Below are 15,512 nucleotides of genomic sequence, written 5' to 3' on the forward strand. Positions count from 1 at the left end.
TCTCATAGTTGTTTTAATTTGCATCTCTCTTAGGGCTAGGGATTTTGAGCATTTCTTCATGTGTTTGTTAGCCATCTGAATGTCGTCTTCGGTGAAGTGCTTGTTCATATCCTGTGCCCATTTTTCTATTGGATTATTTACCTTTATCTTGTTGTGGTGGTTTATGCATATATAATTTGTTGACAAGTATTCTTTTCTTCCCCTGCAAGATCACACAGTCTGCCTTGGTCCATGGAGGCTCTCAAATAAAGTATTACTTTTAACTTGCCGGTGGAAGTTAGCAAGGTGGACAACAGAAACTGCTCAGTGGTGCTCACTTCAAGTGACACCCAGGGCATGGGCAATGCTCGCCACGCCGGCCATGCCTTTGTATCTTAGATGAGCTCTGTTGAAATACCTTCCTCCTGTTCGTGGAGTCTCTGTTCTGCCACAGACAGTGTTTGGGAACAATTGCCCACGTAGCCATTTATTTTGCTGAGAAAACTTTCGGCCCATAGTTAGGCCTTTCAGATCATAACCAAAGGAGAGTGCTTGAGCCTGCTTGAGCCTGGGCTTTGGTGGGGTTAGGTTTCTCTAGGGAGTAATCAGTTCCCTTTTGTAGCAAGTCTTCTTTCTTTGTTTTGTGGGTTTTTTCCTCAACTTGCACACCCATTGTGCTGAAGCCCTGCTTGGCAGAGTCCTTGGTGGGGAGGCTCAGAGAGCAGCAGGTGGACAGTGGAGGAGGGCAGGAGATAAAGCCCACAGCTCTTGGTCTGTTCCACACAGCAGCCCTCCGTCAGGTTTCAGAGGCTGACTTAAATCTTTACGAAAGGAGGCTGCCAAGGGGAGCTCTGGTGGCCTAGTGGCAAGAAGCTGCACGCAATCCCAGAAGAACACGGTTCAAATCCACCAGATGCTCTGCCAGAGAAGGAGGTGCAATATCCTCCTGTACCAGTCAGATCTGATTTGACAGTACACGCACACAAAATTAAAAAACAAAACAAAACAAAACAAAAAAACGAAAGGAGGCTGCCCGTCTTTTTCCTGTGGAGCGCCTGTTGGACTTGAACCACGGACCTTTCATAGTAAGCAGCGCAGCAGGTAGCACATTATGTCACTGGAACTCTTTGTGCAGTGGTAGATAAGGGCTCTAAAAAAAGAAAAAAATCAACAAAGTGCAGTTTTCAGTCTTATCATGGCCCCAGTAGTCTTGGGCATTCTGATCAGTAACCAGTCTCACAGGTTTCTTTGTTTAAAAACCTCTAGGGTATTGTCGGAATTCAGCAAAGCCCAGGTGAACTCTGTGCCAGCCCACGCGCTGAGCCACGAAGCCGAGCCCTCTGCCCTCCAGGCCTCACTCTCGCTCCAGGGCCCCGACGCCACCACACACCCACATCTGGATGTGCCCGCTGAACGCCTCCCTGCCTGGGCATCCTCACGGACTCCAGATGGCGAACACAAGCAAGAGCCACTTTCCCACATAGCTGGCACCCCAAGCTTGCTGAAGCTGGGCACTGCCCCAAATGCTCCTTCAGGGGACACTTTGGCCAAGCCATCTAGCCCTGTGAAAGAGAAGACCAGGCTCATCTGCCCAGGAAGTAGCCCAGAGAAGCCCCCAGAGTGGGACAGAGTTGGACTGAACCTTGTGATTTCCTCACCCACCAGTCCGGTAAGTGGTGCACCTTCTCAGGGCGGGCAGGGGTCTTGTGCCATGCCTAAGAGCTGATACGGATCTTCCTAACTAGTGACCTCGAGTGGTCTCTGCCTTCCTCTCATTCTCCCTCCCCCTGCATGGTAATGGTATTACTCAGCATCATAACGATAAGCGGTGTTTCTTGGTATGTAAGTAGTGGCACTGTGTGGTTCCCGGCCCAGGTGGATCTCTCACCTGAGCACAGACACTCTGCTCTTACCACTGCCACCTACCAGCGTAAGACCTTCACTTACGCTCATGGTTTCCTCCTTGGTACTTTTTACTGTTAAATCAATATTGTTATAAAATACCAAGTTTTGAAAATACTAGTTTTTATTAGGTTTTACAACTGTGCTGTCCCATATGTCAGCCACTAGCCACATGGGCTGGCTATGAATTATTTTATATTGGCTAGTCCAGATTGAGATGCGCTTTATGAAATGCACACTGGATTTTGAAGACTAAATATGGAAATATGAATTTCAAAGACTAGTGGCCTAGTGGGTAAGGAGTTTTGCTGCCAACTCCAGAGGTGAGTGGTTCAAATCCACTAGCTAGCTGCTCCTCAAGGGAAATCTCCTCCCATGCAATTTACAGCCTTGAAAATCCACTGAAGGTCAGCCATGAGTCAGTTCTGTGACTTGATGGCAATAATGAGGAATATAAAAAAGAAAAGATTATAAAATATTTGCCAATAATTTTTATTAATTACATATTTTAAAGTTTTCCTTTTATGTTGATTTGCTTACAAGTCCATACACATTGTGTTTCATGCTAGTCTTCATTCACAAGGTGTTTCCCAGACAAATTATTAACATTTCTTAAATGTGTCAGTAGAGGGGAAAGGTATGTGTGTAGTACTCACCTCTTCTGTCCCTCTAATCCCAGCTACCTAATAAGGTAAAGGAGAATCGCTTCTAAGACCAGCAGAGGGAAGTACAATATCCTCAGGAAGGAGGAAAAGATAGTGTGGGTTAGGGTTGCTGGTAAGGTGAGAGAAGAGAGTAAATTTGGGTGCTTCCAGCTTCTTATTTCTCTGGGAGTCACAAACGCACCAAGGAGAGCAAAATGGTCAGAAGCAGCTGAGCTAGGGAATCGTGTTCCTGTGCACGTGTGGACACCTGGAGCTCTGGGTTTCTCCCACTGCAGCTGAGACTCATGTTGGAATGTAGTCTTACGGACACAGCATCCAGATCAGAGCAGCTCAGGAAGGGCCAGGGCTGGGAATAGACCACCAGAGACACACTATCTCCCTTTTTAGCAGCTTTATTGAGATAGAATTCATAGAACTTAAGAGTACCCAATTAAAGTGTACAAACTTATTTTAGACTATGTTGTCCCCCATGAAAGAAATAACTTGTCCGTTAGGAGTCACTCTTCACACACAAGACCTCCCCACCCCCAATTCACCGTATTCTGCATAGGTCATGCCAGATGCTGGTCAACTTTCTGTCTGTATCGATTCGTCTGTTGTGGACATTTTATATAAATGCTGTCATACTGTATATAGCCTGTCTTGACTGGCTACTTTCTCTAAGCACGTTTTCATGACTTCGCACATAGCATTTTTCATTGCTTTTTATTGCCAAATTATGTGCCATTATCTGGATATCCTTGGAGCTCCTGAAAGGTACAGATGGCTAATGCACTTAACTTAACTGATGGGCTGCAGGGGAGGTTAATGTGTCCTGAGGAGTCTTGAAAGGGAAGCCTGGCAGTCCACGTCTGAAAAGCATCCACTGACAACCTAGTAGAACACAGTTCTGCCCTCACATCCATGTTGCCATGGGTGGAACCGACTCAACAGCCACTAATTGAGATACGTTTTCTTTTAATGGATAAACCACTTATCATTTGGTGGACATTTGGGTTGTTTCCACTTGATGGCTGCTGCTATGCTGCTGTGAACATCCATGCACAAGTATTTATTTGAATGTGTATTTTAAATTCTTTTTTAATATTTTTTTTAAAAATTATTTATTTATTTATTTTTTGTATGTGTACTGTCAAATCAGATCTGACTGGTACAGGAGGAGATTGCCCCTCCTTCTCCAGCAGGGCATCTGGTGGATTCGAACCACATACGTCTGGCATTGTAGTGCATCTTCTTGCCACTAGACCACCAGAACTCCCTTATATTTTCAGTTCTTTTGGTTACATACCTCGAAGTAGAATATTTGAATCATATGGCAACTCGATGTGTGCTTTTTTTGAGAAACCACCTAGTTGTTTTCTACACCGCCCACACCAGTTTACATTTCCATTGGCAATGCGCAGGAGTATATGTAAGCTGTAAGCTGCACAGGAAGAGATTGCCCATTTTTCTTCTGCAGAGGTGCAGGTGGATTTGAACTCCCAGACAGATTGGCCCTTAGGTTAGCAGCGTAATTCCCTACAGACCCCATCCCACCAGAGCTCCCTTACCGCACCTCCTGTGCTTTGCAATAGGAATATAGTGGTGGATAAGAGAGATAAGGACCTTCTTTGGGGACAGACACTAGATTAGATGTCATCATGTACTTGTGATAATTTCTGGGAAGAACTGGTGAGGAGAGGCCTCTCTAGGACTGGCTTGTTTATCTGAGATCAGGCGTTTAGGAGCCAGTTTCATTGAAAGACAGTTCCCATTACCACCTGCTTGTGACATGTACTCGCCTCCAGTTAGGGTGCAGGCCACTCCTGTGTCTTTTTTAAATCCATCTATAGCCTTGACCATTTCACACCTCAGCCAGACTCCTCTCTGGTATTTGGCCATGGTTGTCAGTGTCATGATACTCTTAGTGGTTTGAGGTGGCAGCATTTCTCTGTCTTGAATTCTCTGTGGTGGGTGCTGTTGTGTTTCTGATTCTTGGTCCGTGGTCGAGCCAAGTGGTTTTCTCCCACTGCTGAAGGAGAAGGAGCTCACAGGTGTGGGGCCCGAGTGAGAAGTGGAATCATGGTACAAAGAGGGGAGGAAAAAGGGATGCAGTGGCATTCGTGCTAGCTTTTCCTCCTTCCCTCCCTTCCTTCCTCCTTCATGCCTGGGACCCAGTAGTTGGGGGTGGAAGCCAGGCCACACTAAAACTCTGGGGCACCAGGGTTCCCACTGTTTTCTCTACACTGAAAAGACCAAAGATTGTCTCTAGAGTATCATTTCCTGGTGCCTGATTCTGTGGTCAGGGGCTGGGGCTGGACATTGCTTCGTGGTCTCCTCTCCTCAGCAGAGATAGAAAACCTCACCAGGGAACACACATAATCTTAAAATGCCCCCTTGTCTTCTTCATCCCACTACTCTTTGTGTTTTTTTTTTATTTTATTAGTTTTAATGAACATTTACAGGGATTTTGGGTTTTCATTCCTTCATTGTTGCACTGTTTTCTCTACCCTCGTCCCCAGTTTGTTCTTCTTCCCCCCTCCGAATGTCTGTTTTAATTGTCCAATTGCCACAGTACTTGTCAAAGCCAGTTCTGATTAATCTCCAGTTCTGATTAATGTCCTTTGTCAGTGTGTCCTTTGCCATTCCCTATCACTCCTCCCTGAGAGAGACTTCACCCTGATTCATAAGGAAAAGGGGATGGCGTATTCTCTTAGCTACTTCCTGCTGAAAAGGGACGCTGTGGGTTTCAGGGTGAAGATCTTCTCTCACTACTCTAAAGGGCCCCTTTGGCAGTAGGAAACACATAGACTCTTTGTGTTTTATGTTAATGATGTGTGAACAGTGAAGATTAATTTCCACAAGTCTGTGCCAATCACTTGTGCTAAAGATACTGAGGAAAATGACAATTGAAGCAGCCTTTTAGATGATAGGATGGCAGCAAACACAGAATGACATGGGAGTCAGGTTGAGGTCCCCAACCTCATGGGCAGTAGGAGGCTTATGGGCTGGAGAAGAGTAAAGAAAACTCCCGGGAGGAGGCCACGAGTCCTGACCTAAGACAGCAGTCTTTCCTACAGGCCTTTAGCAAGGACAGAGAAGGGGAGCACATGATTTTTAAGTGTGTTTGCCAGGCCTGTGGGACTGCCAGCAAAGCTACATAGTTGATAGGGTGCTGCTCCCCCTGCTGGCTTTCCTCAGGGAGCTCCTGCGGGTCCCACTTGCCTGGACAGACTTGGAGCAGAATCTGGTTTTATAGATAGTCCCCAGTAGCTACCCTGGGTGACATATCATTCTGTCCCTGATAGACCTTAGCCACCTAGAGTCTCAGAGGCCAGCTTAGAAGTGAGGAGCAGAGACAAAAGCAACCAGTAGAAACTGGCCTTCGTCACTTCAAATCCCTTGGTAACAAATCATTCTGTCCTGCCAGTTCTGAGGACCCTGAGGTGGGGAACCTGCAGGCCCAGCTCTGTGCAGAGTCCACTCAGAACTCACCACATGTGGCTGAGGGGGTCTGGAAGCAGTGACGTGGATTAGTATGTCCAGTCAAACCTTTCAGGAGAGTCAAGCCCAGCTCTGCTTGCCTATCTGACAGAGTGGAGAGGAGCCTTGATTTAGGAGTTGGAAATAGCATTGTTGGGGTGAGATTGGTGCCACTTAACAAAATTGCTGGGCTGGTCCCACTCCTCGTGTGACTCATTTCCTCTGTGTCAACAATCCCTCTCGTCTACCAACTGGCATCATATTTAGGTACAGAAGGATAGAGAGGACTCAGAATAGTGGGGGGAAAAGGAGCTAGACCTTGTTCCCACAACCTACTGACCCTTGGGCAGTGAGCTATTCAGAGAGATCCACAGAGAGAAGGGCAGACAGGATCCGACCGCATGGGCTCTCAAGAGGCTGATCAGAAATGGGGAGCAGAGGCAGAGGCAACCAGTAGGAGCTGATTTCCTTCACCTCAGGCCCCAGAAGCAGGGTCATAAAACCCGAGACCTGTTCAACAAATGGTGCCAGGACAACTAGATCTCCACATGAAAAAGAATGAAGTAGGACTTCTTCAGAGAGAGCTCCATACACAAAAATTAATTCCAAATGGATTGCACACTCATAAATGTAAGAGGGAGGAAGAATGGATGCCTTTGAGTTATGAGGCTGGAGAAAAGTATTGAACATTCCTTGGACTGCTAAGAGTGCAAACATATCTGTCCTGGAGAAGGTGAAACCAAGCTGTTCCTTGGAGGCAAAGATTTTGTAGCTTCATCTCACATACTTCTGGCATATTGTCTGGAGGGACTAGTCCTTGGAGAGGGATATCATGCATGGAAGGATGGAAGGACAGAACAAGAGAGAAAGGTCCTGGAAGAGATGGATTGGCTCCGTGACTGGGGTAATGGGGATAGGTGTGTCGGAGGTAGTGAGATTGGCTCAGGATAGGGCAGGGTTCAGAGCTCTTGTATATAGGGTTGCTATTAGATGCACGTGCTTCAGTGACACATAACAACAACAACAACCTCCTTAAAGAAGACATGCAGATGACCCTACAGAGCATATTAAACACTTGGAAAGATGTTCAACATCATTAGCCATCAGGGAAATGCAAATCAAAGCCACAGCGAGACAGCCCTTCTTACCCAGCAGGATGACTATAATCAAACCGGTAATGACAAGGATTGAAGAGGCCGTGGAGACACTGCAACCCTCATATATTGCAGTGGGAATGCAAAGTGGTCCAGCTGCTGTGAGCAAATTTGGCAGTTCTTCAAAAAGGCAAACATGGAATTATCATGTAACCCAGCAATTCCACTCCTAGGTATGTTACTAAGAGAAATTTTAAAAGCCAGGTTAACCGAAAAATTTGTATCTAAATGTTCATAAGCAACAGCATTCGTAATAATAAAAAAGTGAAAACAAGCCAGATGCCCATTAGCTGATAAACAGAATGTGGTGTCCATACAACAGATTGATATTATACACTGTCAATCATTAATTGGGAGAATGCTATTCACTGGTAAGAAGAAATAACATTCTGATGCATGTTCAGTATACACGCACCTTAATAATGTTGTGCTCAGCGAGCTCTGGTGGCCTAGTGGCAAGAAGCTGCACTGCAATCCCAGAGGTGAGCAGTTCGAATCCACCAGATGCTCTGCTGGAGAAGGAGGGACAAACTCCTCCTGTACCAGTCAGATCTGATTTGATGGTACACACACACACACATACTGTTGTGCTGAAAGAAATCAATCATGAAAGACCTCATGTTGTAGGATTCCACTAATGTGAAGTGTCCAAAATAGACAAAGACATAGGGACAGAAGGAAGAATGTTTGCCTCATGCTGGGAGCTTGAGGGGAAATGGGAAGTGCCTACGAACTCCAGAGTATCTTTAGATGGGAGCTATCTTTTGGGAGTGATTTCCATTTACATTGTGATAGTTGCCCTATTCTTGCAATTATAATAATATACTAAAACCATCGAACTTTTGGATGGTATGTAAATTAAAAATGAAAAACAAAACTTTTGTCTTCTTTCCTGATAGAAAAGCAAGAGTTGGATCTCAGAGGATGACTTCTACCGGCCTCCCCAGGAGCCACCCCCAGAAAGTCTTTCCGATCAGTCCATAGCTTCATCCAAAGGGACTCCAGAGCCAAGGCCTGGTCTGCACAGGCATTTTTCTCAAGGGCCAAAGAAAAGCCACTCCATGGGGGCCTTAGACAAAGCTTGCGTGCCTTCCCCAGGAAGCGGGAAAACCAAGACGGCGCCCACGCAGGAACACAAGAACTTCCGTGTGGTACACCGGCGGCAGATGGGTAGGTGACCGTGTGGGGTCTCGGGGTGTCCCCACTGTGCAGTTTTCCATTATCAAATGGGTGGTGTGCTCTCTTGAGTAAAACCTGCTTCCAAAATGTAATAATATGGAACATTCATACTTAGTAATTCAGGAAAGCATTTCAGGAAAAGCACACCGCATTTTCTTCTTTTTTTTTTCGCATTTTCTTATAAAATCTTAATAAAGTTCCAAACTGTCTACAGAGTCCAGCAATCCTGTTTTGAAATGGAAAGCCCTTTCCTGGAATTTTTCTATAAAACTTGTGATTATGGAGAACATGACTCTGTAGCTCAGAGAGAACCCCTGTCTTGAAGCGCCAGGTGTTTTAGTGGCTCCTTCCAGAGTCCTTGACCCGAGGTGGTATATTTAACAGCTCTGATGGGTTGATGAGATCTGCTGTTGGTTCAGTGTCCTTGACCTGCTGCTTGTAAGGAGGCCAGCTTGCTCTCTACACCTGTGAAATTCCAGAACCTGTTAAATAACCATAACCTAATTTTTCTATAACCCTCATAAATGGTTTCCCCTCCAGTACAAAAAGAGAGAAGTCTACCCTAGAGCCACAGCTTTCTCTCATCATTGTCTGTAGCCCAGGAGAACATGCTGGCTCAGTTTCCGGGCCCTGGCTGGGTGACTTGGGTAGAGCCCTAATTTCCATGCCAGCTTCTGTTAGGTTTTACTTTCTGCCCCTGTGGTAGTTGCCATCTGTAACTGTGTCAGGGAAGGTGTGCCCTGCACCTGGACCAGCAAGGTTCCTTGAGGGGCCAGAAAGCCCGTAAAGGCCTGGGGGAACCCTCCATAATTATTCAAAATATCCAAGACCATTCCACATTAAGACAGAGTCCCCTGAGCCCTCTGGTTGGTGATCTCAAGGCAGCAGGGAACATGAAGCTTAGTGTGGGATTTGTAAACATTTACTCACTCACTCACTCACTCATTCATTAAGTATTTCTTGATTATCAGTGATGTGCCAAGGGCTGTTCTGAGTGTTGAGGGCACAGCAGGAAGCATAGCATTATCCCTGTCTTCACTGGACTTAAATTCTAGTAGGGCTGGACAGGTAATGCAACACTACCAAGCAAACGTATAGCCTGCTCAGATGGTAATAAGTGCTATAGAGGTCAAGTCCCGGCATGGCGGACGAGGGGCAAGGGCAACTTCACATTAGAAAAGGGAAGCCTTCACTAAGAAGGTGGCATTTGACAAGGTGTGATGGGAAAGAGAGGGAGGCAGGCTTTGTGCTTCAAGCAAGAGGACAAATGCAAAGACTCTGTGATGCCTCCAGTGAACTGTGGCAGCCAGAGTGGCCAGAGAGGAGTTGGGAAGGTTAGAGATGGGCCTAGGTCACAGGGATTCTTGAGGACAACTGACATTGGCTTTCGCTCTAAGGTCAGTGGTGGCTGTTGCAGAGGTTTTGGCAGAGGGACCTGGCCTGACCTGTCTTTTGAAAGAATCGTCCTGGCTGCTATGGGGAAAGAGACCAGTTAGGTTATTGCCATAACCAGGTCAGAGGTGATGAGGATTGGACCAGTGAGGCGGTGATAGAGGTGAGGGAAAACGAACGCACACTCCACTGGGGCAGAACCGACTCATTCATGAGGTTTTCAAGGCTGTGAATTGCACAGAAAGGAAGAGATTGCCTTTCTCCTCCAGAGTTGCTGGTGGATTCAAACCCCCGACAGACACATAGCCTTTGGTGTAGCAGCAGAACTGCCTGTAGGATGCACTGGGAGAGCTCCCTGGGAGAAATGGAGGAAACAACAATTGTTGATGGACTGGATATAAGATTTGAAAGACAGAAAATCAAGGATAACTTCAAGGATTTTAGCCCAAGTCAACCAGAATAATTAGAATAATTAGTGTCTTTGTCTCTCTGTCTCTCTCTCTTCCTCCCTCCCTCCCTCTCTTTTTCCCTCCCTCTCTCTTTATGAGAAGAAGAGAGCCAGTGTGGGGTTGGAGGAACAGGAATTTCTTTCTGGACATGGCCACTCTGACACCCCTGTTAGTTATGGGAGTCTGAAGTTCAGGGAAGAGCTGAGGCTGGAGGTCAAAATCTGCAGTCAGTGGTGTATGGATGGTATTGAAAGCCTTTAGAGATCCTTTAGGAAGGAAGCCATTGTTCTCTGAGAAGGGATGAAGACCCAACAACTCCGGGGCATTCCAACAGTGAGAGGTCACAGGAGGAAGGACAGCCAGCCAGGGAGACCAGGAGTGGGCAGTGATGTGAGCCACCCAGTGACTCAAAAGCTAAGTGAAGAAGGGCTCACTGTGTCCGGTGGTGCTAACAGCGCAAACAAGACAAGGATGAGGATTGGCCTCTGGGTTTGGCAACAAGGAGGGTGTTGGTGCTTTTCTTAGAAAGCAATTTCAGTGGAATGAGGGGACCGAAACCTGATTAGAGTAGGTTCAAAAAGGAACAGGAGCAGGGGAACCAGAGACAGTTTCAGTACCTCAAGGAGTTTTTCTGTAAGAGACTAGAGAAACAGGGTAGTAATTAGAGACGTGAGTAGAGCTGAGAGGTGCTTTTAAAGATAGGAGCAATAACATGTTTATGTGGCATGATCCAGCAGAGAAGGGGGCAATGGTGATCCGGGGAAGAGAGGAGAAATTGCTGCAGGGTTGCCCTTGTCCTTGAGTAGGACACTGAGAGGGGTGCATCTGCTGCACAAATGGAGGGGTTGGCCTCAGACGGAAGTGCAGTCACTTCCTCCCTCACACCGGGAGGGAAGTCAGAACCCAGGTACGGATGGAAGGAAGGACTACAGGTATAGTGAGGGGGCATGTGGAGGTCATCTTCCGAGTGTTTTCTTTTCTCAGTGAAATATGGGAAGCAAGGTCAACAGCTTGAGGGGAGGAGGAGGTAGAGGTATGCAGTAACTATGTCCCTCTGGTTTCAAGTCCATTTGGCAGTGCCCTAGGGCTGTGTTCTGCTGGCAGTCACTTTGCCTTCCCTCACTGTGGTACTTCAGGCACCAGAGGTTTCCAGGGGAGGGAGAGGCAGGCCCCTTGGTCTAATGTGCCGCTTTCTGCCCCCCCAGGGCTGTCCAACCCATTCCGAGGCCTCATGAAGCTGGGCACCGTGGAGTGCCGCGGGGCCATGGGCATCTGGAAGGAACTCTTCTGCGAACTCTCGCCCCTGGAGCTCCGCCTCTACCTGGGCACCGAGGAGCGCACCTGCGTGGAGAGCTGCTCCCTGCTGCGCTGTGAGTCCGTGGGGCCGGCCCTCAGCGACGGGCGCTTCGAGCTGCTCTTCTCCGGCAAGAAGCTGACCCTGCGTGCCTCCTCGCAAGACGAAGCCGAAGACTGGCTGGACCGGGTGCGGGAGGCCCTGCAGAAGTGCCGGCCTCAGCAGGAGGACGAGTGGGTGAATATCCAGTACCCAGAGCTGCCCGAAGACCTCCCCGAGGCCCCCCAGGCCGGCCTGTCCTCCCACTCAGAGCCCCTGGTGGAACCCGAAGCCTTCCAGGGCACACAGCTCAACTGGTCATCTGCCCAAATTCCGGAGCCAGATGCCATTAAAGAATCCCTTCTTTACCTATACTCAGACAGGACCTGGGCGCCCTACATTTTCTCCCTGTCCCTGGAGTCTCTGAAATGCTTCCGGGTGAGAAACAACGAGAAGATGCTAAGTGACAGCCATGGGGTTGAGACCATCCGAGACATCCTGCCAGACACAAGCCTCGGGGGCCCATCCTGCTTCAAAATCCTCACGGCCAAGGCCGTCCTGAAGCTGCAGGCTGGGACCCCTGAGGAGGCTGCCCTGTGGAGGGACCTGGTGCGCAAGGTGCTGACATCGTACCTGGAGACAGCCGAGGAGGCAGTGACCCTCGGTGGGAGCCTGGACGAGAACTGCCAGGAGGTGCTCAAGTTTGCCACAAGGGAGAACGGCTTCCTGCTGCAGTACTTGGTGGCCATCCCCATGGAGAAGGGCCTCGACTCCCAGGGCTGCTTCTGTGCAGGTGATGTCGTACTCCTGCCCCCCCCCCCCCGACTGCTTCCTGTGGGCTCCAGATGGAGGCTTTCCACAGGTGTCCCCATGACCCCATGGGTGTGCTGCAGCAAATAAAGCTTTCCCCTCAGCTTTTGTATTTCCCAAGCACCCACTAGGGCAATCCACTCTGCCTGCCACTGCTTGCCAACAACCAGAACCTGTGGGTGGCAGCCCCAGTTGCCTGCCCCTCGGACCTCCTGGGAGCTCAGCACCCCACTCCCTGAACGGTCTTAATACTATAATGTATTCTTTTGGAGGGAGAGGCATGGTATCCTTCCCGAAATGTTTTCACACTATAAATTACAAAAAAATATTCTACTCTGCCCAACAGAACTTTGTGAAAAGATGAAAATGTTCTCCATCTCTGCTGCCTGTGTGATCACCATGAGTCCCGTGTGGCCACTGAGTATTTAAAATATGACTTTGTTTTTGTTGCCGTGTGCCATCAGGTTGAAGCCAACACATAGGTGACCCTCCAGCAGGGTCTCGGGGGCTGTCAATCACATGAGAGGAGACTGCCCATCTTTCTCCCATGGAGCAACTGGTGGATTCAAACCACTTGTGCTTGGGTTGGCAGTGTAATTCCTTACCCATTAGACTACCAGAACTCCCTAAAATCGGACTTTTGTTATTTTGTACCCTCATGTTGGCTCCAACACTTCTAGCAGGTTTTTAAAAGTGGTATATGATGCTTGAGTATATTACTCACCTTTCTCCTGCAGAGCAACTGGTGAAATTGAGCTGCATGTCTCTGGGTTGGCAGTGCAAGTTCTTAAATTTTACTTAAATAGATATATATATGGCTGTGGTCACTGATTAGATAGTACTTGCTATAGCTCTATATCTTTCCGTATTGGTCTGTTGATGTTGTGTACCGTTGAGTCAGAGCCGACCCGTCAGGGACCCTCTGCCAGGCTTTCAGAGGCAGTTAATCACACGGGAGAAGATTGCCCATCCTTCTCCCACGGACCAGCTGGCGGATTCAAACCGCGTCCCTTCAGGATTGCAGCACAGCTTCTTGCCACTCATTATGATGTTATTCCAGATCCATATAACACTAGTACAACATCAGAGGTAGCATCATCATCGTCATCAAATTTAATGCTTCCGTACCAGACCCTGCAAATGCTTATCTCACTTAGTCCTCACAACACCTCTTTTGGGATAGGTGCTACTATCATCTTCATCTGTAGACGAGGAAACAATCTTAAGAGCTGGTAGATACCTATGCTACGTTACTTAGCTCATAAGTGAGCTAAAATTAGGGCTTGTGCTCTTGGCTAAGACCTCAGAAGATCTCCTGAACCCCAACCACATATTTCAAGGCTGCATAATACTGTACTGTTCACATCCCATCTTTAGATCCGTGAACATCTAGAGCAGACCCCCATTTCCATTTGCCAGGGGCCCTCCAGGTGGGCTGTCAGGAGGTTGGTTACCTTGCTGCAGAACGCCAAGGCAGGAGAAGTAGCAATGAGCTGAGCCATGAAGCTGTCCTGTGAGGTGGGGCCTGTGGCACTGGAGGGAAAAGCCTGCAGCAAGTGTCTGGAAGGAAGTGGTCTGCGGTTGGTCCCCCTGGAGGATGGGGGAAAGCCAGGCGTAGCACTGCTTCTCGGTACCACTCATCGCTGCCTGCCCACAGTACTCAACACTTGTCTCCTCAGTGTGTGAGCATCAGATTCAGGGAGGAGGGACGCCCCACTGTAGATGTGAACATGTGAGGTGAGCCAGGAAAGCTCTCACTGTGAGTTCCCCTGACCACCTGCTGGCCAGGACTGAGGAGTTTGGACGGTATTTCCTGGTTTCCAGGGTACTTTCAATACCTTGTATTACTAAACTTCGTAATAGCCTTGTAAGTAGCTAGTTGTAGCTGGATTTACAGAGACTAAAATGGACTGGCTGTCAGTCAAGACGAGGCAGAAGAGCTACGCTGTGCATTCCACTGGCCTGCCCGCTGCCCTGCTCCGGAGGGAACTCCAGCAGAGGGGACAGAGCCTGGGCCCTGCACCCCTCTCCTGAGTTATCAGGGGCTCTGGATGCCGGCTGGTACTGACAGTGTCCAGACTGCCCTGCCCCCTGCTGGCTTCTTCACTCAGGCCCTGAGGCTGGCCTGTCTCCCCACTATTCCTTTCTTCCTAAAGCCCTGACTTCTTGTTATGTGCCAGATGAGTCAGAACCCGCTGAGAACTGACCCTCTATTGGGTTTTCAGAGGCTGTAAACCACACGGGAAGAGATTGCCCAGCTTTCTCTCAAGGAGCGGCTGGCAGCACAGCTCGTCACCCACTAGGCCACTAGAGCACCCCTAGAACCCTGACGTAGTCTCTCCCATTTCTGGGTCCCAGTGGAGAAGTAGACCTGAAGGAGGTTGGCATTAATGAGTAAGCACTGGGGACTCAGGACAAAGGCAGTTGGGGGTAACGGATGAGAATGTAGGATTTAGAACCAAACCCAAATTTGAATAATACTTAATGGCTATGTGACTTTGGACAGGCTTCAACCTCTCTGCATCAGTTTCTTCAGCTATAAATTGGAGACAATAATTTTCACAGTGTTTTGTTATAAAGGTGAATTGCTAGGGTTGCTTCTAGGTGATGGAAATATCAGTGGTAGTCGTTTCTATCTTTGTCCTTTCGAAAACAAGGCTTAGATAGTGGGCCCTTTCCACACGGTGGCTTTTGTGGGTCCAGGGGCTGCCTCTGGCCTACAGCTGCTCACTCTCCCACCTTCCCTCTCCCCAGGCTGCTCCCGGCAGATCGGCTTCTCTTTTGTACGCCCCAAACTCTGTGCCTTCTCTGGCCTCTATTACTGTGACATCTGTCACCAAGATGATACCTCAGTGATTCCAGCCAGGATCATCCACAACTGGGACCTCACCAAGCGCCTGGTAAGTCTTGCGACCAGCCTGGAAAGGCCACGTGGGGCTCCCAAATGAAAGGAACAGTAACTGTTCTTCACTGCTGCTGCTCCTCAGCTAATTGGGGGATCTTGGCGAGGGGGATTCATTGCCACAGCTTCAGTGCCTGTGATGTGGGCAGCTGACCAAGAGGAAAACTTGGTGCTGGGCCACAGCCCCTGTGCAGAGGTTACCTGACTCGGGAGCCAGGCTGGGAGTCTGCGAATGGTTCCCTACAGCTCCGTGGCTACACTAAATGGGCTTAAGACATGAGCAGG

At 48.5% G+C, this 15,512-nt stretch overlaps 1 protein-coding gene across 1 annotated transcript in view; it reads left to right on the top strand.

Annotated features, from left to right (window-relative positions):
• Positions 1-15,512, top strand: part of PLEKHM1 (pleckstrin homology domain containing, family M (with RUN domain) member 1) — a 42,697-nt gene that overhangs the window by 12,617 nt on the left and 14,568 nt on the right. Inside the window, exons 4-7 of the mRNA XM_006897874.1 lie at positions 1,246-1,648; positions 8,062-8,332; positions 11,388-12,308; positions 15,080-15,225. Of these exons, the coding sequence (XP_006897936.1) occupies positions 1,246-1,648; positions 8,062-8,332; positions 11,388-12,308; positions 15,080-15,225 (1,741 nt within the window). The remainder of the gene's footprint in view (positions 1-1,245; positions 1,649-8,061; positions 8,333-11,387; positions 12,309-15,079; positions 15,226-15,512) is intronic.

This window comes from Elephantulus edwardii, unplaced genomic scaffold (assembly GCF_000299155.1).
Source record: "Elephantulus edwardii isolate Elephantulus edwardi_28Jun2011 unplaced genomic scaffold, EleEdw1.0 scaffold00216, whole genome shotgun sequence".
In the NCBI taxonomy this organism is placed as follows: domain Eukaryota; kingdom Metazoa; phylum Chordata; class Mammalia; order Macroscelidea; family Macroscelididae; genus Elephantulus; species Elephantulus edwardii.